Below are 23,474 nucleotides of genomic sequence, written 5' to 3' on the forward strand. Positions count from 1 at the left end.
AAAGGGGAGGCGCTATTTTAGGGGCTGCCCCCAGTTGCGCAAAGGGCAACCCCCAAAGACAGTACCCCCCTTCCTGCCTTTTAAAAAGTTTTTTTTTAAAAGGCAGCCTGCCCACTCCAGTCTGACTGCCCACATCAACCGTATTATAGTGTGGGCAGTATTATTGCGTCAGTTGGCTTGTTAACAAATTTAATTGACCCTTGATTATTTATTTAAGTATGGCGGGCGGGCTGCCAATTTTGGTGCCCATTGACTTCCCCGTATTATGGGGGTGAGCTCAGGGGAGGGCAGCAAGGTGTTGTGGTTGGCACCTGCCCGATTTTATATGCCCCTGCTCCCCCCATCCCCACCAAAAACACACCCAATGGGGGCACATAAAATCCAGCCCTGTGTTCTTGTCCCTCACAACTTCAAGGATGTACCAAAATGCCTCACAGCCAATAAAGTATTTTTGAAGTGTAGTCACTGTTGTAATGTAGGGAACATGGCAGCCACAAATAGAAATGCAATACATGACCAGCTAATCTGTTTTGCTTGACGTTAACTAAGGGTGAGCATTGGCCAGGACATCGGAAGAACTCCCATACTCTTCTTCCTATATCAGGCCTTGGGATCTTTTGTTTTCACCTGAGAGGGCAGAAAGGGTCTTGGTTTAACATCTCATCCGAAAAGCTGAGGAATGTCAACCTGGATTATATGTGCAAGTTTCTGGGGTGTGACTTGAACACTAACTTCTGACTCAAAGGCACTTTCCAACCAATGAGGTGGCTGCACTTAGAAAGTAGTTCATTGGCGGTAAATCGCTTTGGTGTTGATGTTCCACAAATGAATAGAAGTCAAATCTTCTGGCTCTACTTGCTCCTAAAATGTCAAACCCAAACTCAACATCTTGATTTATTTCTTGGCGGGCTCCGGCACTGTTAGGCATTGCACCAAGCTTTCCTAGTTTGCAAAAATGTTCACGATATATCTGCTACGATTGTCTGCTGTCCAATGAATTTTCCCCTGGATGGTTGATACCATGAAGCTGATTTTCCCTGAGGAATTCCTCAAATGACACTTGCTGCCTTTAACAGTGCGTCTCCTCTCCAGCTAACTAAAGCCCAAGGCTCTCATAATCCTTTGAGTATGACTGACTGTAACATCTTTCAAAATATGATGGTATTTTCTGACATACAATGCCAGTGGTTTCTGTCAGCTGCCTATGATATTATGTCCTACGCCAAGGGCCACAAACTGACAGAGTTAGGTTCTTCCATGTCAAGAAAGGTGTTTTAGAATGGGCCAACTTTCTGAGTTATCATATGTGGGAAATTATTATTTTTTTATATTTGTACATGGAATTTGGGCATTCCTGGCTAGGCCAGCATGTATTGCCCATCCCTAATTGCCCTTGAGAACAGGGTGGTGGGCTGCCTTTTTGGATAAAGAGGAGCTGGTGGATGTACTGTACTTAAGATTTCCAGAAGGCATTTGATAAAGTGCCACATCAGAGGTATAAAACTTATAGTATAGGGGGTAACATATTGGCATGGATAGAAGATTGGCTGGCTAACAGGAAGCAGAGAGTTGGCATATATGGGCCTTTTTCAGGTTGGCAGGATGTAACGAGTGGTGTGCCACAGGGATCAGTGCTGGGACCTCAATTGTTTACAATTTATATAAATGACTTGGATGAAGGGATGGATGGGATAGTTGCCAAATTTGCTGATGACACAAAGATAGTTAGGAAAGTAAGTTGTGAAGAGAACATAAGGAGGCTACTAAAAGATATAGATAGGTTGAGTGAGTGGGCAAAGATCTGGCAAATGGAGTATAATGTGGGAAAATGTGAAATTCTCCATTTTGGCAGGAAGAATAAAAGAGAACCATATTATCTAAATGGTGAGAGATTGCAGAGCTCTGAGATGCAGAGGGATCTGGATGTCCTAGTGCATGAATCACAAAAGGCTAGTATGCAGGTACAGCAAATAATTAGGAAAGTTAATAGAATGTTATTGTTTATTGTGAAGGGAATTGAATACAAAAGTAGGGAGGTTATGCTTCAGTTTTACAGGGCATTAGTGAGACCACATTTGGATACTGTGTAAAGTGTTGGTCTCCTTATTTAAGGAAGGATGTAAATGCATTGGAAGCAGTTCAGAGAAGGTTTACCAGACTAATACATGGAATGGTTGGGTTGTCTTATGAGGAAATGTTGGACAGACTAGGCTTGTATCCACTGGAGTTTAGAAGAATAAGAGGCAACTTGATTGAAACATATAAGATCTTGAGGGGTCTTGAAAGGGTGGATGTGGAGAGGATGTTTCCTCTTGCGGAAGAATCCAGAACTAGGGGTCACAGTTTAAAAATAAGGGGTCGCCCATTTAAAACAGAGATGAGGAAATTTTTTTTCACTCAGAAGGTCGTGAGTCTTTGGAGCTCTCTTCCTGAAAAGGTGGTGGAAGCATAGTCTTTGAATATTTTTAAGGCAGAGGTGGATAAATTCTTCGTAAACTAGGGGTTGATAGGTTATCGGGGGTAGGTGGGATGCAGATTTGAGGTTACTATCCGATCAGTCATGATCTTATTAAACGGTGGAGCAGGTTCAAGGGGCTGAATGGCCTACTCCTGCTCCTTGTTCGTACATTTGTATGTTCGCTGCAGTCCATGTGGTGTAGGAACACCCACAGTGCTGTTAGGGAGGGAGTTCCAGGATTTTGACCCAGTGACAGTGAAGGAATGGTGATATATTTCCAAGTCAGGATGGTACATGGCTTGGAGGGGAACTTCTAGGTGGTGGTTTTCCCATGCATCTGCTGCCCTTGTCCTCGAGATGGTAGCGGGTGTGGGTTTGGAAGGTGCTGTCTGAAGCGCCTTGGTGAGTTCTCACAAGGCATCTTGTAGATGGTGCACACTGCGTCAGTGGTGCAGGGAGTGAATGTTTGTGGATGGGGTTCCAATCAAGTGGACTGTTTTGTCCTGGATGGTGTCAAGCTTCTTGAGTGTTGTTGGAGCTGCACTCATCAAGGCAAGTGGAGAGTATTCCATCACACTCCTGACTTGTGCCTTGTAGATGGTAGTCAAGGCTTTGGGGGGTCAGGAGATGAATTATTCGCCACAGATTTCTCAGCCTCTGACTTGCTCCTGCAGCCACAGTATCCATATGGCTAGTCCAGTTCCGCTTCCGGTCAATGCTAACCTCCAGAATGTTGATAGTGGGGGATTCAGCGATGGTGATGCTATTGAATGTCAAGAGGCGATAGTTAGATTCTCTCTTGTTGGAGTTGATCATTGCCTGGCACTTGTGTGACACGAATGGTACTTGCCTCTTGTCAGCCCAAGCCTAGATACTGTCCAGAACTTGCTGCATTTGGGCATGATTGCTTCAGTATCTGAGGAGTTGCAAATGGTGCTGAACATTGTGTAGTCATCAACGAACACCCCCACTTTTGACCTTATGATGGAGGGAAGGTCTTTGATGAAGCAGCTGAAGATGGTTGGACCTAGGACACTACTCTGAGGAACTTCTCCAGTGATGCCTTGGAGCTGAGATGACTGACCCTCAACAACTACAGCAATGTTCCTTTGTGCTAGGTTTGACTCCAACCAGTGGAACCTTTCCCCCTGATTCCCATTGACTCCAGTTTTGCTCAGGCTCCTTGATGCTATATCCTGCCTTGATGTCAAGGACAGTCACTCTCACCTCACCTCTGATGATCAGCTCTTTTGTCCATGTTTGAGCCAAGGCTGTAATGAGGTCAGGAGCTGAGTGAACCTGACGGAACCCAAACTGGGCGTCAGTGAGCAGGTTATTGCTAAGCAAGTGCCACTTGCTGACCCCTTCAATCATTTTACTAATGATGGAGAGTAGACTGATAGGACTGTAATTGGCTGGGTTAGATTTGTCCTGCTTTTTGTGTACATGACATACCTGGGCAATTTTCCACATAGCCGGGTAGATGCTAGTGTTGTAGCTGTACTGAAACAGCTTGGCTAGGGGCGCGGCAAGTTCTGGAGCACAAGTCTTCAGCACTATTGCCGGACTATTGTCAGGACCCATAGCCTTTGCAGTATCCAGTGCCTTCAGCCGTTTCTTTATATCATGTGGAGTGAATCAAATTGGCTGAAGACTACTATCTGTGATGCTGGGGACCTCCAGAGGAGGCCAAGATGGATCATCCACTCAGCACTTCTGGATGGCGATAGTTGCAAATGCTTCAGCCTTATCTTTTGCACTGATGTGCTGGGCTCCTCCATCACTGAGGATGGTGATATTTGTGGAGCCTTCTCCTCCAATGAGTTGCTTAATTGTCCACCTCCATTCACGACTGGATGTGGCAGGACTGCAGAGCTTAGATCTGATCCGTTGGTTGTGGGATCGCTTAGCCCTGTCTACCACTTGCTGCTTATACTGTTTGCCACGCAAGTAGTCCTGTGTTATAGCTTCACCAGATTGACACCTCATTTTTAGGTATGCCTGGTGCTGCTCCTGGCATGCCCTTCTGCACTCTTCATTGAACCAGGGTTGATCCCCTGGCTTGATGGTAATGGTAGAGTGGGGGATATGCCAGGCCATGAGGTTACAGATTGTGTTCAAGTACAGTTCTGTTGCTGCTGATGGCCCACAACACCTCATGGACGCCCAGTCTTGAGTTGCTAGTTCTGTTCGAATTCTATCCCTTTTAGCACAGGTTAGTGCCACACAACACAACAGAGGGTATCTTCAACGTGAAGACTGGACTCCATCTCCACAAGTGGTCACTGCTACCGATACTGTCATGGACAGATGCATCTGTGACAGGCAGGTTGGTGAGGATGAGGTCAAGTATGTTTTTCCCTCTTGTTGGTTCCCTCCCCACCTGACCCAGTCTAGCAGCTATGCTCTTTAGGACCAGCCTGCTCAGTCAGTAGTGATGCTACCGAGCCACTCTTGGTGATAGACATTGAAGTCCCCCACACAGAGTATCTTCTGCACCCTTGCCACCCTCAGTGCTTCCTCCAAGTGGTGTTCAACATGGAGGAGCACTGATTCATCAGCTGAGGGTGGGTGGTACATGGTAATCAGCAGGAGGTTTTCTTGCCCTTGTTTGACCTGATGCCATGAGACTTCATGGGGTCCAGGGTCGATGTTGTGGACTCCCAGGGCAACTCCCTCCCGACTGTTAATTCTGTCCTGCTGGTGGGACAGGACGAATCCAGGTGTCTGATGGTGGTGTCTGGGACATTTTCTTTAAGTTCTGAATCCCTGAGTATGAATCTGTTAGGCTGTTGCTGGGCAGCTCTCCTAGATATTAGTAAGGAGGTCTTTGCGGGGTTAACAGGGCTGAGTTTGTGTTAGATTCCGGTGCTGAGGTCAATGCTGGGTGGTCCGTCTGGTTTCATTCCTTATAGACTTTCTAGCGATTGTGATACCGATGAGTGGCTTGCTAGGGCATTTCAGAGGGCATTTTAAGAGTCAACTACATTTCTCTGGGTCTGGAGTCATATGTAGGCCAGACCAGGTAAGGACAGTAGATTTCCTCATGGGTTTTTCCGACAATAATTTCATGGTCATCCTTGGACTTTTAATTGCAGATTTTTAAAATTCAAATTCCACCACCTGCCTTGATGGGATTCAAACCTGGGTCCTCAGAGCATTACCCTGGCTCTCTGGATTACTGGTCCAGTGACAATATCACTATGCCACCACCTCCCTCTGACACCAGCACCAACACCCCCCCACCCCCTCCATATGTGGGACCATGGATAAAGGTCAATGCCAAAATCCCAAACCTGGGAAACCAGTTGTTGAGCAAAGACCAGTGGAGGGAAAAGGGATTCTTAATTCCACCTTGAATTCTTGTTGGCAAGGGCCAAACTATTATATTCCTGTAATGTTCTTTTAACCTCCAGTTCTCCCACGATCCTCCCACCCCTGCCTTTAATGTTCTCCTTTTCTGATGCATCCCGATGAATTCTCCATTTAGGAGTTGGTAACCTCTGAGTCACAAGTTTCCAGGTTCAAGTCCCTCTTCAGGGTTGAGCACAATGATCAAGGTTCACACCCCAGCACAGTCCTGACGGTGCACTGCTGCACTGTTGGAGGCGTCATCTGTTGGATGAGACATTAAACCAAGGGAGGCCTCGCCTTCCTGCTCAGGTTGATGTAAGAGATCTCATGGCATACTTAGAGGAAGGGCCGGGGAGTTACCCCGGTGTATTGGCCAATATTTACCCCTCAATCAACATCACAAAAGCAGGTTATCTGGTCATTATCACTTTGCTGTTTGTGGGAATTGGTTGTGAACAAATTGGCTGCTGCGATGCTGACACTGCAACAATGACTACACTTCAAAAGCACTTCATTGGCTGTAAAGTGCTTTGAGACATCCAATAGTTGTGAAGAGTGCTAAATAAATGCAAGCCTTCCTTGTTCTTTTTAGTGCGTATCAGCAGGCTATTCAACTATTGGGTCCATCACAGTTGAATCCGATTGTGCCCTAATGTGCCTTCCTTTCCAGAAAGAAAGGACTTGCATTTTTATAGCACTTCTCACATCCTCAGGACATCTTAACATGTGTCAAGGCCAATGAATTACTCATGAAAGATAGTCACTGTTGTTATATAGGCAAATGAGGTAACTAATCTACGCACATTAAGGTCCCACAGACAACAATGAGGTAAATGATGAGTTAATGTGTTTTTGGTAGTATATACTTTGAGACACATTGATGCATAGGAATGTGCACTGAGATTATAAAGTGGATACGGAGTGAGAAAGAGTGATTATATAGGGGATACTTAAGAAGAAACAATGAGATTATTCATGTGATATACAATGGGAAACAGTGAAATTAAACTGGGAATATACAGTCAGATTTTATAGGGGATACATAGAATTACATTGGCCTGTTTCTGTGCTGTATATTCATTCAGTCCACTGGTCCATGCCAGCATACATGGTCCTCTCAAGCCTCCACCTATCTTCTTCACTTAAATCCATCAGCATAATGTTCGATTCCTTTCTCCTTCATGTACTTAATGTATCTATTGAGCCATTGGCTGGAATTTTCTGTTCCCGTTGGCGGTAAGTGTCATGGCGGGTATGAGCGGACAGTATGGCAAAAAAAACAAAAATTGGGTTTACGCCGCAGTGAAACCAGTTTGCAATCGTCTGCTCCACCCATCAATGGCGGGGCCGTGTTTCCCACCACCATACATCGGGAATCTTATTTCAATCCTTCAGCATCTCATTGTAAGTCCTGCTCGCTGGAATCATCCCCTCACGCTGGATCATCTGGGCACATCAGTGTGATTACACGCTGACGTGTTTCCCAACTGTACATAAGCGACATGTACCTGGCGGGCTGCACTTCACTCGAGACTTTGAGGTTTGTTTGCCTACCTTGCTTTGGGCAACACACACGATCGTCAGCACCAGGCTTCACAGACAGCACCACATCCCTTTAGGGGGGCTCACGGGCATGTCTCTACCTACCAGGCCAGCTGTAAGGCAGGGGTGGCTGTTCAATGGCTGCAGGGCTAGGGCTTGCTTGGGGAAGGGGGAGAAGTGGCCTCAGGCAAGGGAAGAGGCTGCAGGACGAGGGCTGTACTGGAGAAGGGGTGTATCCCAGGGTGTGTGTGTGGGGGCACATGTTGATCTGTGCAAGTGGCCTCAAGAGGGTGAGGGCTGAGGATGCAGTCTCCAGAGGAGATGAGGCCAGATGGAGATGTGAGGGTGTGTGTGAGTGAGTGGTGATGTCCCTTGAGCTGGCAGTGAGTGAGATGCCAGTGAATGTGTGATGGCATTGTGAGTGTGTGAGTTTAGAGTGATGAGATGGTTGCCTTACTCTGGCAACATGATGATATCATTCTTCCTCTGGATGGTCAGCCTCTTCTATGCAGCATTGGCACTGACCACCACTGCCACCGCCTCCGAAGCCAGAGTGGTGGGATTGCTGGACCTCCTGCAGCCAGAGCGACAGTGGAGGACATCACAGCGGGTCTTCAAAAGACATTCCAGTGATGGGTCACTGAACTCTTCCTGGCTTTTAGGGTCATGACTTCACTGGAGCAGTCCTGGGCTGCAAGCATTGAGAACTGTGTGTGCGGCTGCAGTTTAGGTATGGCACCCGGAGTGAGGAAACAGCGAGGTAACGGCATGGTGAGTGATTCAGAGGCCGTCCACCATCAAGACGGCATGTTTCCTGTGGCTGCATAATTAATAAGGCGGGAAGCAGATGATACAGCGCAAAAACCCACCATTGCAGCTGGACATAAAATGTCTTTTTTCACGCCCACTTAGTTGAAATCTGGAATGATTCTGCCCATGGAGTCATTACGGCACAACAAGTAGCCATTCAGCCCATTAAATTCATGCTGGCTGAAGAGCAACCTGGTCAATCCTATTCCCTTGATCTATCGCTGTAGCCCTGCAATCTTATTTGCCACAAGTGCCTATCTAATTTCCTTTGGAAATCATTGATCATCTCTGCTTCCACCTCCTTCATGGGCAGCATGTTCCAGCTGATTACCACTTGCTGTGTAAAAATGTTCTTCCTCATATTCCTCCTCCATCTGTTGCCCAAGACCTTAAATCTGTGCCCTCCCCTAGTCCTTGTACCATCAACTAATGGGAACAGCTTTTCTTTGTCTACCTTACTGAACCTGTCATAATCCTGTACACCGTTACCTGTGGTGTCCCCCAAGGATCAATCCTTGGCCCTCATATTTCTGATCAACATGCTGCCCCTTGGCGACATCATCCAAAGGCACAGCATTATTTTTCACATGTACGCTGATGGCAGCCAGCTCTACCTCACACCTCCCTCAAATCCTGCACTGTTCTTAAATTATCAGACTGCTTATCCGACATCCACAATTGGATGATGAAAAGTTTCCTCCAATTAAATATTAGGAAGACTGAGGGCTTTGTTTTTGGCCTCAGCTCCAAACTCTATTCTCTAGCTACCGATTCCACCCCTCTCGCGGGCAACAGTCTGAGATTAAGCTATTGTGTTCACAACCTTGATGTCACTTTTGATCCTGAAGTGAGCTTCCATTCCTCATACTTGTGCTATCAATAAAACCGCCTATTTCCACATCCATAACATCGCTCGACTTCACTCCTGTCTCAGCTCACCTGCAGCTGAAACCCTCAGCCAAGCCATCATTACCTCTAGGCCTGACTATTCCAATGCATTCCTGGCTGGTCTCCCATATTCTACCCTCCGTAAACTTGAGGTCATCCAAAACTCTGTTGCCCATGTCTCAACTCGCAGCCAGTGCCATCACCCCTGTGCTCACTGACCAGCATTGGCTCCTGTTCGAGCAATGTATTGATTTTAAAATGATCATCCTTGTTTTCACATCCTCCATGGCCTTGTCTTCCCTGTATTCTCTGTATTTTCCTCCTGCTCCACAACACTCCAAGATACCTGCGTTCCTTTAATTTTGGCCTTTTGTGTATTCTCAATCGTAATTGCTCCATTACAGGCTTCAGTTGCCTGGGCTGTAAGCTCTGGAATTCCCTTTCTACACCTCTCTGCCTCTCTACCTCACTTTCCTCTTTAAAAACACTTCTTAAAATCTACCTCTTTGACCAAACTTTTGGTCATTTGATTTAATATCTTCTGTGGCTCAATGTAAAACTTTATTTTACAATGCTCTTGTGAAGCACCTTGGCACATTTCACTATGCTAAAGGTACTATATAAATATAAGTCATTGGTGTTTTTGTTGTATACCTCTATCAGGTCTATGCTCTGTTGTGTTTTATGCCTTGGAGATATGCAAAGATGATACATGTTTTATTCAGTGCTTTAAAATGTCTACTCTCATGCTCACAGCAGCTTGCCCAAGTTTGATTTCTTTTTCTAAGCGATCACACCCAGGCTTGACTAATCATACACAGTGAGTAGTCAGCAGGCACACATAATCAAACATTAAATAACTGAAACAAAAACAAAAATACCTGGAAAAACTCAGCAGGTCTGACAGCATCTGCGGAGAGGAATACGTATGACTCGTCATCAAAACTAAGGAAAAATAGAAATGAGGTGAAATATAAGCTGGTTGAGGGGGGTGGGACAGGTAGAGCTGGATAGAGGGCCAGTGTTAGTTGGAGGCAAAGAAGAGATTGCCAAAGGTGTCATAGACAAAAGGACAAAGGGGTGTTGACGGTGGTGATATTATCTAAGGAATGTGCTAATGGGGACATTAAGGGTAGCAAGCAGGACAAGCTAGTGGCAGATGGCCCTAGTGGGGGTGGGGTGGGGGGAAGGGATCGAAATGGGCTAAAAGGTGGAGATAAAACAATAGATCGAAATAAATTTTAAAATAATGGAAATAGGTGGGAAAAGAAAAATCTATATAAATTATTGGAAAAACGGGGATCAGAAAGGGGGTGGGGATGGAGGAGAGAGTTCATGATCTGAAGTTGTTGAACTCAATATTCAGACCGGAAGGCTGTAAAGTGCCTAGTCGGAAGATGAGGTGCTGTTCCTCCAGTTTGCGTTGAGCTTCACTGGAACATTGCAGCAAGCCAAGGACGGACATGGGGACATGAGAGCAGGGTGGTGTGTTGAAATGGCAAGCGACAGGGAGGTCTGGGTCATGCTTGCGGACAGACCGAAGGTGTCCTGCAAAGCGGTCACCCAGTCTGCGTTTGGTCTCTCCAATGTAGAGGAAACCGCATTGGGAGCAGCGAATGCAGTAGCCTAAATTGAGGGAAGTGCAAGTGAAATGCTGCTTCACTTGAAAGGAGTGTTTGGGCCCTTGGACGGTGAGGAGGGGGGAAGTAAATGGGCAAGTGTTGCACCTTCTGCAGTTGCATGGAAGGTGCCGTGGGAGGGGGTTGAGGTGTAGGGGGTGATGGAGGAGTGGACCAGGGTGTCCCGGAGGGAACGATCCCTGCGAAATGCCGCCGGGGGGGTGAAGGGAAGATGTGTTTGGTGGTGGCATCATGCTGGAGTTGGCGGAAATGGCGGAGGATGATCCTTTGAATGCGGAAGCTGGTGGGGTGATAAGTGAAGACAAGGGGGACCCTATCATGGTTCTGGGAGGGAGAGGAAGGTGTGAGGGCGGATGCGCGGCAGATGGGCCGGACACGGTTGAGGACCCTGTCAACCACCGTGGGTGGAAAACCTTGGTTAAGGAAGAAGGAAGACATGTCAGAGGAACTGTTTTTGAAAGTGGCATCATCAGAACAGATGCGACGGAGGCGAAGGAACTGAGAGAATGGGATGGAGTCCTTACAGGAAGCGGGGTGTGAGGAGCTGTAGACAAGGTAGTTGTAGGAGTCAGTAGGCTTGTAATGAATATTACAAGCCATTAAACAACTGAACATTACACCACAACCTGACTTGCTCCAAGGAGAACAACCCCAGCTCTGCAACCCAGCATTATAGCAAAATTCCCTCATCTTTGGAACCATTCTGGTCAATCTCCTCTGCACTCTTCCTCCTAAAATGTGGTGACCAGAACTGGATGCAATACTCTAGTTGCGACCTAACCAACTTTTTAAAGGTTCAGCATAGCTTCCCTGCCTTTATACTCAATTCTTATACCTATGAAGCCTAAGATCACGAATGTTTTTCAAACTATTCTATCAATATGTCCTGCCACCTTCAAAGATCTATGCACATGAACCCCCAGGTCTCTCTCTTTCTGTACAATCTTTAGAACTGTGTAATTTTGTCTATATTGCCTCTCCCTATCCCTTCTGCCAAAATGCATCACCTTACACTTCATGTATTAAATTCCATCTGCCACTTGTCTCCCCATTCTGCCGGCCTATCTACATCCTCGTGCAGTCGATTTGCACCACCTCCAAGTTTGGTATCATCGACAAATTTTGAAATTTTACTCTGTATTCCAATATCCAAGTCATTTATGTATGCAAAAAAAAGCAGTGCTCCTAGAACTGACCCTATCATCCACCAGTCTGAAAAGCAACTATTTACCACAAGTCGCTGTTTTCTGTCTTCAAGCCAATTTTTTTATTCAAGCTGACATTTGCTTCAATCACTCCATGTGGCAGCGAGTACAGAGTGAGATTATATATTTTTAAAGTTTCATGTGTTGTGGTATTTCAGGATGAAACCTACTTTGGAACCAAACTGTCATTTTCCTATTTTTGCTGACAGCAGATATTGAGCACTCATTTCAGTTAATTTTGGAACACTCTTACCTCTGAAAAAAGAAGGAAAAACTTGCTTTAATATAGCACCTTTCACAATTTCGGTATGTCTCCAAGTGCTTCACAGCCAATGAAGCATTTCTGAAGTGCAGCCACTGTCGTAATGTAGGAAAAGTAGGAGCCAATTTGCACACAGTAGGCTCCCACAAGCAGCATTGTGATAGTTAATCTGTTTCAGCAATGTTTACAGAGGGATAAATCTTGGCCAGGACACTAGCAGGACTTCCTGGCTTATCTACAGTTTGTGCCATTTGGAATCTTTTATGTCCATGTTCGGATTAACATCTCATCTGAAAGAGAGCACATCCAACAGTGCAGCACTCTCTCAGTGTTGTACTGAAGTGACAGCCTGGATATATGTGCTCCTTGGAGTGGAGCTTGAAACACAAACCTTCTGACTCAGAGGAAGGAATGCTGCCAATTGAACCAAGGCTGACACATGAGTAGTTCTTGGACAACCTTCTGACTCAGAGGAAGGAATGCTGCCAATTGAACCAAGGCTGACACATGAGTAGTTCTTGGACAACCTATAAAACTGAAATACCGAACAGATTAGAGAGTTTAAGTCAGAAGGTCAAGTTCCCACCCCAGGACTTGGGAACATAATGTAAACTGAGAATTTCCCAGCTTAGCTGCGATAACTTTGCCCCACCCATTGGAAACCCCATTTGTTTAGCCAGTAAAGATTACCACCCAGATTTCCCAAGGTTTTCCAAACTCATAGATTGTTTTGGGGCAACAGATTAGAGAGAGTAATTGTCCAACATTGCACTCTCAGCTAAGATCATAGACTGGAAATTCAGGTGCACATATTGTCAATTTTTTTGTATCTTCATGCTTTTCCCTGGGAGAGAGTAAAGTGAAGAGTGGAGGGATTCACAGGCTGATTAACAGACTGACAGGTCACAACTTAAATGCTTCTTTCATGGCTGTAACCATCTCTATACCATCCAATAGGCTGGTTAGACGGCTACGGCCAGAGGATTTCATAGTTGCCCACAACCCATACAATGAGGTGGGAGGACCACCTACACCCACCAGACATGAGAATCCTGCTGGATGTTAGCCTACAGTTCAGAGCCAGAGTTCCAGTTTCCACTCAGAGTGACTGGAGTGGAGTTCAAACCCTGTACCATCTTATGGATATCACTGTGCCAACAACTCACTCGACTACTCCCTATTAAAGAGAGTAGAAGCAATGTACTTCAGTCACAAAGCTCTAGCTGTTTCCAATGTCATAGAAGTGTTAGTAAATCATAGCAGTAGGATATAGTTGTGATTAACAGCAGGCTCCAAAAATTTTGATATATCAATTAATAGATGCTTTAATAATTAATTTCTGGGATGTATTTTTCCTACAAGAATGAGTTAATGGAATAAAGAATGAAACTCTACAATTATTGTAGTAATTATGGTTTTATTTAGTGTGTAATGTACCTTTAAGGATAATACTTGTTAGGCAAGATTACATGATCTGTAGTAATCAATAGGAGAGTAGCACAGCTACCTCAGCAGTCAGTGTAGAGATAGAGTTGGAGTTGAAAGCACACGTGTAGTTGCTGCTGAGTATGTTGTAAATAAACTTAAGGTTTCCATCCAAGAAGTGCCTGCAGATCAACTGTATCATTAATAGTACAACTCAGCCACCCTACAACAAACTGGCGATGAGGGTAAAGCAGGATTGAACAGAAGTAATCAAGTTAGAAAGAAATCAGTACTGTATCTTACCCAGTGACTGTAAGTAGCAAGTTCTGTTAGAATTGAAGAAGTTATCCCCTCTCAAAATGCCACAATTTTGGAGAATTGATCCTTTAGAACCTGCCATGGATGATTGGTCTCAATACATAGAATGCCTCATGTTCTTTTTTCAAGCAATCGAGATTACAGGGGAAGAGAAGAGGCGAGCGATTCTCTTGAGTACTTGTGGGAGCAAAACCTACAGCTTGATTCGAAGTTTAACGGCACCCAGTGCCCCAGATTCGAAGAATTTCGATGAATTGGTGAACCTCATGAAGGGTCACTTTCAACACAAGCCCTCAGTCACGATACAAAGGTTCAGGTTTAATTCGCAAATTAGAGCCCCAGGTGAAACAATTGCATGCTACGTGGCAAATTTTAAGCAGCTAATGGAACATTGTGAGTACAGTATGACTCTGAACGGCATGCTCAGAGATCATTTAGCGTTTGGTGTGAAAGAGGACACTATTCAGGGAAGATTATTGTCCAAAGTGAATCTGGATTTCAAGAAGGTGCTAGAGATAGCGCTGGCCGTGGAAAGCACAGTAAGAGATTGAAAAGCAATACAGTGTGCAAAATGGCGCCGTCCTCCACATTGGGTGGGAAACCTCAACCGAAAGTGGCGTGAAAAAGTGAGACTCCGCCCAGAAGCAGGAAACAGCGCCCGCTAGCCGAAGAATAAAGGAAAATAACAACAGCAAAATTGAAGAATAATTTTAATTAAGGTGGAAAAAGTCAGTCTTTTAGCGATTGTCAGTTTAAAAAAATCGAAGACTACTGTTGTCACAGAAATGGGTATATGATGAGGCAGTACAAGGAAAGATTCAAGCAGGCTTGTAAACAAAAGAAGAAGCCCAATGAAATCTACAATGTAGAAGAGCCTGAAACAACAAATTCAGACATTTACTTATTGTTTAAGCTGAAAGTTGGAAAGGCAGAACTAACATTTGTCACAGTGAAAGTAAATGGCAAACCTGTTAGAATGGATGTGGAGAGAGCTTCCGCTACAGTAACTGGGGAACATACCTTCAGATATTTGAATAATGGTGAACATCAATTAAGTTTCAAAGAAATGGACGGCAAGCTAAACTCATACAGGCAAAGACATTCAGGAAAAAGGCATAAGCAGAGTAACTGTCCATAATGGAAGCCAATTGGCAAAGCTACTCTTGATGGTGTTGGCAGGTGAAGGGCCAAGCCTCCTGGGGTGAAATTGGTTAAAGGAGATTAAGTTCGAATGGTCTGAAATTTTCAGTTGAGAGCAAGTGGGCTACCAGAGCTACTGAGAAAGTACGCCATCATCTTTAAGGACAAACTAGGGAAAATCCAGGGTCTGCAGGCCAAGACTCACGTGGATCTGGAAACAACCCCACGCTTCATGAAGGCGAGACCGGTGCCACATGCCCTTCGACAAAAAGTCAACATTGAACTGAACAGACCAGAGAAACTGGGCGCAATACAACCTGTTCAGTTCTCAGAATGGGCAGCACCCATAGTTCCCGTCCTTAAACCCAACCAAAGCGTCCGAATTTGTGGAGACTACAAACTGCTGGTTAATAGAGTAACTAAGCTAGACAGGCACCCCATTCCAAAAACCAAAGACATGTATGTCAAGCTAGCAAGAGGGACAATGTACACAAAGCTTGACAGGAGTCATGCTTATCAACAACTAGAGGTGGATAATGCCTCCAGGGAATTTGTCACAATTAAGACCCACAAATGGTTGTACCAATATACACAATTGGCTTTCGATGTCTCCTCCGCTTGTGCCATCTTTCACAGAACAATGGAAAGCTTACTGCAGGGGCTGCCCCAGGTTGTAGTCTATTTAGACGATGCATTGGTGACAGGATTCACTGAAAAAGAGCATCTGGCAAACTTAGAAGAAGCCTTAAAACGTTTCTTGCAAGCTGGAGTGTGTTTAAAAAAAGAAAAGTGCATGTTCCAAGTGGGGGAGGGGAGGCAAACTATTTGGATCACCGGGCAGGTTCACAGAGCCTCCATCCGGTTGAGGAGAAAGTGAGAGCCATAAGAGAGGCACCTGCACCAAAGAACGCCTCAGAACTCAAATCATTCCGTGGAATGATCAACTATTATGGGCAGTGCTTACCCAATTTGTCTACGGTGCTGACCCACCTGCATTCTCTACTCAAAAAGAACCAATGTTGGTCTGGGGAGTCACCCTCAAAAGAAGCTTTCATAAATGTGAAACAATTGTTGCACTCGTCCAATCTATTAGTACATTATGACCAGACAAACGAATTGGTGCTGACATGTGACGCATCTCCCTATGGAGCGGGAGCGGTGCTCTCTCATCAGATGGACGATGGCACGCAACGGCCAATAGATCACATACCAAGAACGCTCACCACAAGGAAAAGGGATACTCACAGATAGAAAAAGAAGGCCTGTACATCATCTTTGGTGTCAAGAAGTTTCACCAGTCCGTACATGGCCACCATTTTACAATCGTTTCAGACCACAAACCATTGTGAGGATTGTTTAGTGAGGACAAGGCTATACCACCCATAGCCTCAGCAAGAATACAATGATGGGCTTTAATCCTGACAGCATGCAAATACACTTTCGTACTTAGGCCTGGCAATCAAATTGCAAACGCCGATACCCTTAGTTGTTTGCCTTTACAAGAAAATGATGAGCACGTCCCAGTCCCACAGGAACTTGTTTTACTGTTAAATTTCTTAGATTCCTCGCCGGTATGTGCTCGACAGATCAGAGACTGGACTAGTCGAGACCCAGTCCTAACTCAAGTACAAGAACAAGTGCTTTATGGTTGGTCACAGGAGCCCGAATCTGATTAAATGAAACCGTACTTCAACAGGAGACATGAAATAACCAGCCAGGATGGCATCTTATTGTTGGGAGCACGAGTGACAGTTCCTCCAAAGGGAAGGGAGCCACTTTTAATTAAGCTACACAGTACCCATCCAGGAATTTCCCGAATGAAGACCATAGCACGCAGCTATCTATGGTGGCCTGGGATGGATGGCAAAATAGAGAGTTTAGTATAGCACTGTGTACAATGTCAGCAACTGCAAAAGTTGCCAGTGACAGCTCTGTTACACCCATGGGCATGGCCAGGTAGACCTTGGGTGCGGTTACACATTGACTACGTTGGACCTTTCCTGGGAACAATGTTTCTGCTCACTGTCAATGCCCCTTCAAAATGGTTGGATGTATATGAGGTGAAGTCACCAATGTCGGGCACTACAACTGAGAAACTGCATCAGAGTTTTGCCATTCACAGACCACCAGAACTACTTGTTTCCAATAATGGCACGGTATTTACAAGTGCTGATTTTCAACGGTTTATCAGCCTCAACAGTATCACTCACGTGAAAACTGCACCGTAACACCCTTCCTCAAACGGACTGGCTGAAAGGGCAGTTCAAACATTCAAGGCAGGCACAGTAAAACAAACTGGTGATTCCTTGGCAATCAAGCTAGCACGCTTTCTTTTTCATTACAGGACTACCCCTCACACAACAACAGGTGTCACACCTGTGGAGTTATTGTTGAAACGCTGTCTCAGGATGAGATTGAGGTTAATAATGCTGAATTTAGAGAGGAAGGTGGAAAGGAGTCAGGGGAGCCAGAAAACTAGACACAACTGGCATAGTGCGAGAGGAAATTTACTGTGGGAGAGCTGGTATACATGAAGAACTTCGGGGAAGGACCAACGTAGTTACCGGGTGAAATAAGTACAGTGACTGGACCTCTATCTTACCACATGTAGGTGGAAGGCCGGAACATGTGAACCATTTAAGGAAAAGAGAGATTTGGTTCCACCAGTGATCATGACCAGTTCTGCATTTCCTGTTGAGGACACTGAACCCAGGACTGACATGTCTGATGTTCCTGTAAGAGTTGAGGATACAGAACTGCAAGTGCCCACTGAAGCACCTGATGTTCAGGCAACTCCAGAAAAGGAGGTTCCTGACAAAGAATCTGAAGCTGTGGAACTGCGACATTCCACATGTACCAGGAAACCACCTGAAAGACTGAACTTGTAAATTCCTTATACAGTGTAAATATTATGTTGTCTTGAAAAATATGTACTTGTAAATATAATATGTATAGCCGAGTTATAGGGGAGTAATGTAGTAATTATAGTTTTATTTAGTGTGTAATGTACCTTTAAGAATAATACTTGTTAGGCAAGGTCACATGACCTGTAGTAACCAATAGGCGAGTAGCGCGGGCTACCTCAGCATTCAGAGGTAGAGTTGAAAGCACACGTGTAGTTGCTGCTGAGCATATTGTAAATAAACTTAAGTTTTCCACCCAAGAAGTGTCTGCAGACACTTATCTATCGTTAAGAGTACGACTTGGCCACCCAACAACAATTATGCTTTTTATTCCTTTAGCCCAGACTACACAAAGAGTCAGTGTCCTTGTCAACCACTTAAAAAAATCTTGGCAATGACAAGGGTAACAGCACGACAAACTGAAGGAGTAGCTTGGAATTGAACAGTTAAGGCTAAGCAAGAGAGTGTAACAAGTTGTAACAGGGTGGATAACCTGGTTAATGCCAGTACAGGCTGAATCCTTCAATCCTCTGCCTTCAGTTACAGGGCAGCACAACAGCATATGTTTAAGTAGGTTATCAAGGGTCATTTAGGCTTGTTACCAAGCCAATTCACCCTGATAATACACTTCCCAGATCATAAAATGTTTGGTGTGGGCAGTCAGGCAGGAGTGGGCAGCCCGATTTTTTAACTACATTCATCAAAGGCTGGGAGGGAAGTGAGGGGGGAGTTCGATTTTTGGGGGCTGGCCTTTGTGGGTTGGGGTCGGCCCATCTAAGATGAACTGCCCTACCCTTTCTTCCTAAACCCCCTCAGCCTTAAGCCCAACCCACCCCCTACCCTGGCCCCCCTACCTTCCCAAGACTGCAGACATATCGGCTTTGGGGATCCATGGACCTTCTTCCTCCTTCTCATGCAGTCCCGGCAGTGCACTGTCTGGACTGATGGAGCTGCTGGGCAATCCGATTAGCCGGCAGCTCCAGAGGACGGGACTTCCTCCCCATTGAGGGGGCGGAAGTCCCACCTGACCCTTGTTAAGCCCGCCTGCAGTGCATTGTGGCTGCAGGAAAGGCCGACATGGAGCGGGTCGGCTCCTTGCAGGCATTGCCCCTTGGGGGGGAGGGGTGGGGTGGGTGGGGAGGGGTGGGGTGGGGCAAACCATTCCCTCCCCCTGTCCATAATATTCAGCCCATGTATGCTTCCTCTCTATTTGTGTCTTTTTTTCTGCCTGCTTGTCTCCCTCTGCCTCATTGTTGTTCGGAAGTAATTGGTGGATGGTCAGTTGTAAATTGAGGTGCTCAAGGGTTGATTGTTATCATTGGTTGCTGTACATCGCATGGAGGAGCAGGCACAGGTTGGGCTTTCATTTAATGTTTGTTTTATGTTTTCGGTTATCAAGTTCCCTTTGTCCGGCAAACTTGAGCTGCGCGTTTGATATTAACACATTAGTTGGTGTTTGAAACAATGTAGGCAGAGAGACCGATTAACTGAACAAACGCTGATGGTTTATTGGAACTAAGAACAGAGCACTAACACCATGTGTGCTTCTTCAATCACCTCCAGCTCTAGACTTAGAGTTACCCAAGTAGCCTGCGCTATATTGCGATTGGTTGATACGGTCACGTGGTCAACTAACTCTCTTAAAAGTACTTAGAACTCCACTTTACCACAGTTTGATACAACTGAGTGGCTTGCTAGGCAGTTAAGACTCAGCCATGTTAGTGTAAGACTGGAACCATCATGCATGGACCAGACCAGTTAAGGATGGCAGGTTTCCTTCCCTTAAATGTGTTGGTGAACCAGTTAGGTTTAGAAGGTTTGGAGTTTAGAAGAGTAAGAGGCGACTTAATTGAAACACATAAGATCCTGAGGGGTCTTGACGGGGGAGGGGGATCTGGAAAGGATGTTTCCTCTTGTGGGAGAACCTAGAACTAGGGGGTCACTGTTTAAAAATAAGGGGTTGCCTATTTAAGGCAGAGGTGAGGAGAATTTTTTTCTCTGAGGGTTGTGAGTCTTTGGAACTCTTTTCCTCAAAAGGCAGTGGAAGTAGAGTCTTTGAATATTTTTAAGGCAGAGCTGGATAGATTCTTGATAAGCAATGGGGTGAAAGGTTATCGGGGGTAGGCAGGAATGTGGGGTTGAGGTTACAATCAGATCAGCCATGATCTTATTGAATGGCGGAGCAGGCTCGAGGGGCCAAGTGGCCTATTCCTGCTCCTAATTCGTATGTTTAGGACAATCTGACGTCTTCACGTTTACTTTTACAGCACGGTGTATTGATATAACATCTTAAAAGTAGGAAAATTGCCCAAGGCTCTTCACAGGAAGGTAATAAGATAAGAAAAATTGACACTGAACAAAAAAAGGATACATTAGGACAGGTGACCAAATGCTTGGTCAAGAGATTAGAATTTAGCAATGTTTTAAAGGAGGAGAGGGAGGTGGAGAGGCAAAGAGGTTCAGGGTGGGAATCCCAGAAGGTACAGCCATCGATGATTGAGTGAAGGATGTACAAGAACTAGAGGAACATAGAGTTGTTGGAGGGTTGTAGAGTTGGAGGAGATTACAGAGAAAGGGAGAGATGGGGCCATCAAGGGATTTGAACGCGAGAATGAGAATTTTAAAATCAAGGTGTTGGTGGACTGAGTATTAATATAAGTCAGTGGGCAAGGGGGTGATGAGTGAACATGACTTAGTATGCGTCAGAGTACAGGATACAGAGCTTTGGAAGGCCACAGGAGAATGGAGGATGGAAGATGGGAAGCAGGCCAGGAGAGCTTTGGAATAGTTGAGTCTAGAGGCAACAAAAGAAATGGATGTGGGTTTCAGCAGCAGATAAATGGAGACAGAGGTGAACACGGGTAATATTACAGAGGTGGAAGTAGGTGGACTTAGTAGTGGAGAAGAATATAGAGCTGCAAGTTCAGCTCTGGGTCAAATAGACAGAAAGGTTGAGAACTGTCTGCTTCAGCCTGAGGCAGTGGTCAGGGGGTGGGATGGAGTTTGTCGCTTAGGGATATTACCAGTATTTTTATTTCCAATTTTTAAAAAAAGAATTCAAGTTCTCAAATTGCAGTAATGGGATTGGAATTCCAGTCCCCTGGACTATTAATGCCGGTATGGAGCCTACCTAATAATGCCCTGCTCTTCATGTGACCAGCCTCTCTACTACTATATAGTTCACAACTTTGGTTAGGGTTTTTTAAGTCACACTGTAGCACAGTGGAAGGATTTGAACAGAGCGTCTTGGGGAGATATGAAGTCTGAGCCCGTGTCTATGGAAAGGATCGCTGAGACACAGCATGTAAACTGGGATATGAAGTTGGTGGCAAGCTGGAACCATGAGGTGCTACAGAGCTGACCTTGTGGGAGTGGGAAGAGAAGGCATTCTTGGAAATGTATCAGTTTCAGGGGGAGTCAAGATGAGTGAGGCCATGAAAAGTGGTGAGCTATTGAACCAAAGACACCACCAAAACCTTAAGATCCACAGGGCTGTTGGTATTGCCCTCAACTACATTGTAGAGGAAAACTCTTTGACAAGCCTTTCCACTAACCCTAATGCTATCCTCTGACCCCCTGCTGAATGCAAGGTGAGGGCAGGATTGGTGTGTGGCAGTGATATCCCCACTGTGGAATAGCTTCCTAACATGCATACGTGAAGCAAGTGTTAATTCCAAATTAATTGTGTTTAATTTTATGCAGGTGGTGGACATTTACTGGGGTTTCGCTTGAACATTTATAAAGAGACACTTTATAGTTGAGTAAGGAGGTATATGCTTGTAATGTTTAACTCTGTAAATAAATGTAAGACTAAGTAAAGATTGGCTCAAGTTACTATCCTCTGCCATGGCTGCTGGAGAGTGACAGAAAGGATGACTGGGTTAGGAGGGCACAAGGGGCCCTTGAAACCAACTGCTAGCTTAAGCCAGGGCCTTTACGATAGGAGAGGAGCAAACAAGAAGGTGCAGAAGGAATTCTTTGCAGCCATGCAGGTGTGGTGTTATTGGCTGACATTAGTATTGATGCATTGTAAGTATTGGCTGTTATGGTTACGGGTTGGCAAGTTTATTCATAGGGTTTTCATACAAACTGTTCTGTCACAGTCCCACACAGAAGTTAGCACATTCACATTAAATGAGCCACTCTTTAATTATCCATTTTTTGTCTCTCTCCTCTCCTCAGATGCACCAGAAGACCGGTGGGCGAAGAACAACATTTTCCCAGCGGTGGCCCCCACTCTGAAGGGAGCAAAGGTGGCCTCCACGAGCTCCACCTCCGACACCAGGAGCAAGCCAGGAGCGGCGCCCAATCACTGCAGCCTGTCCTCCGTTGCCATGGTCACAATACTGGGGCTGCTGTGTCATTGGTTGTTATAGTTGCGATGCATTGTGGGTGCCCTTGCCCGCTGTTATTTATCCTGTACTACAACTGTCACACAGCTTTTTTCTTTGTTGGAGGCCAAGTGATGCTTTAGGATCTGTGTTCTTGTAATATAGATGAGAGCTGCAATATACTATAGCAAACTATTATTCTAGAAGGGTTTTGTTTAAACAAAATGAATCATGTGAAAAATGTACATAGTTTGTAAAAAAAAAGGCAGTAGATTTAGAGGTAATGGAACTGCCCAGGGTACAAATAGTCTATCCCTTTCAGCATGAGTTCTGTGTACAGATGTCCTTTCCCCTTGGATTCATTTCTAAGTAACTTCAGTGTGCTCCTAACACTGAGGCATAATATAACTTCTTGTTTTGCAGCTTGCTCCTTTAATTGTCTAACCCTTATCAATTTGACTGCCTTGGTGAGCAGATGTACCCTGATGTGTTTCATGGGCCAGGGAAGTCCCAGCTTTGATTTCCAGATGGGATAGCCATTTGGGGTATCATTACTGATCTCATTACTTCTGGGCCTGGGAAGGGATGGGGAAATCAGCCAGGGTCTCCTACTCCTGATTATTAAACAGTGACTGCTGCTGGGAAATGTATGTGTGCGTGCTGGCCACAAGGGCGAGCGGGTCTAGCGATAACTGTGAGGATTGAGCTCAATTGATCTTGATTTTATCAGAGGGGCCCCCTAACCCAATCCCTGCACAAGGGATGAGGGAGGGCGGGGGTGCGTTGGCATGGTAAACAGCACCCCACTCCCACCCCTCCCTATCCTCCTGTTTTGCCACCAAAGTCAGAGTCACAATGATTCACATCTGCCTAATTGGCTTGCAGTTGCTGAATGGCTGCTGCTTAAGTGAGGCAGCCTCTCCTGTAGATTGAACCTTTCACATAAATGTTAAGGAGTGAAGGGTAGAAAAAGTGGGAGATACCTTTCCTTTAATGACATGGTTTTTGGTGAGTGGAGAGGCTTTTGTTTATTTACAATGAAGCTTTAAACGATTGCTCGATCTGAAGTTCAAATTTCCCTAAAACCATTTCCTGTCTCCACCTGGATTCTGGGATCTAATGGTAAGTGTGATTGGGTGTACCAATTGAAAGGTATCTATGTTGAAAGCAAACATTGGTTTTCTTTGTAACCGGAACC

General features: G+C 45.3%; 1 protein-coding gene across 1 annotated transcript in view; it reads left to right on the top strand.

The window, feature by feature from the left end:
* LOC144694292 (glypican-5-like) overlaps positions 1-23,049 on the top strand; it is a 593,756-nt gene extending 570,707 nt beyond the window's left edge. Inside the window, exon 11 of the mRNA XM_078564625.1 lies at positions 22,128-23,049. Within this exon, the coding sequence (XP_078420751.1) occupies positions 22,128-22,321 (194 nt within the window). The 3' untranslated portion in view covers positions 22,322-23,049. The remainder of the gene's footprint in view (positions 1-22,127) is intronic.
* The last annotated feature ends 425 nt before the right edge of the window (positions 23,050-23,474 follow it).

Source organism: Cetorhinus maximus, chromosome 19, assembly GCF_964194155.1.
Source record: "Cetorhinus maximus chromosome 19, sCetMax3.hap1.1, whole genome shotgun sequence".
Classification (NCBI taxonomy): Eukaryota; Metazoa; Chordata; class Chondrichthyes; order Lamniformes; family Cetorhinidae; genus Cetorhinus; species Cetorhinus maximus.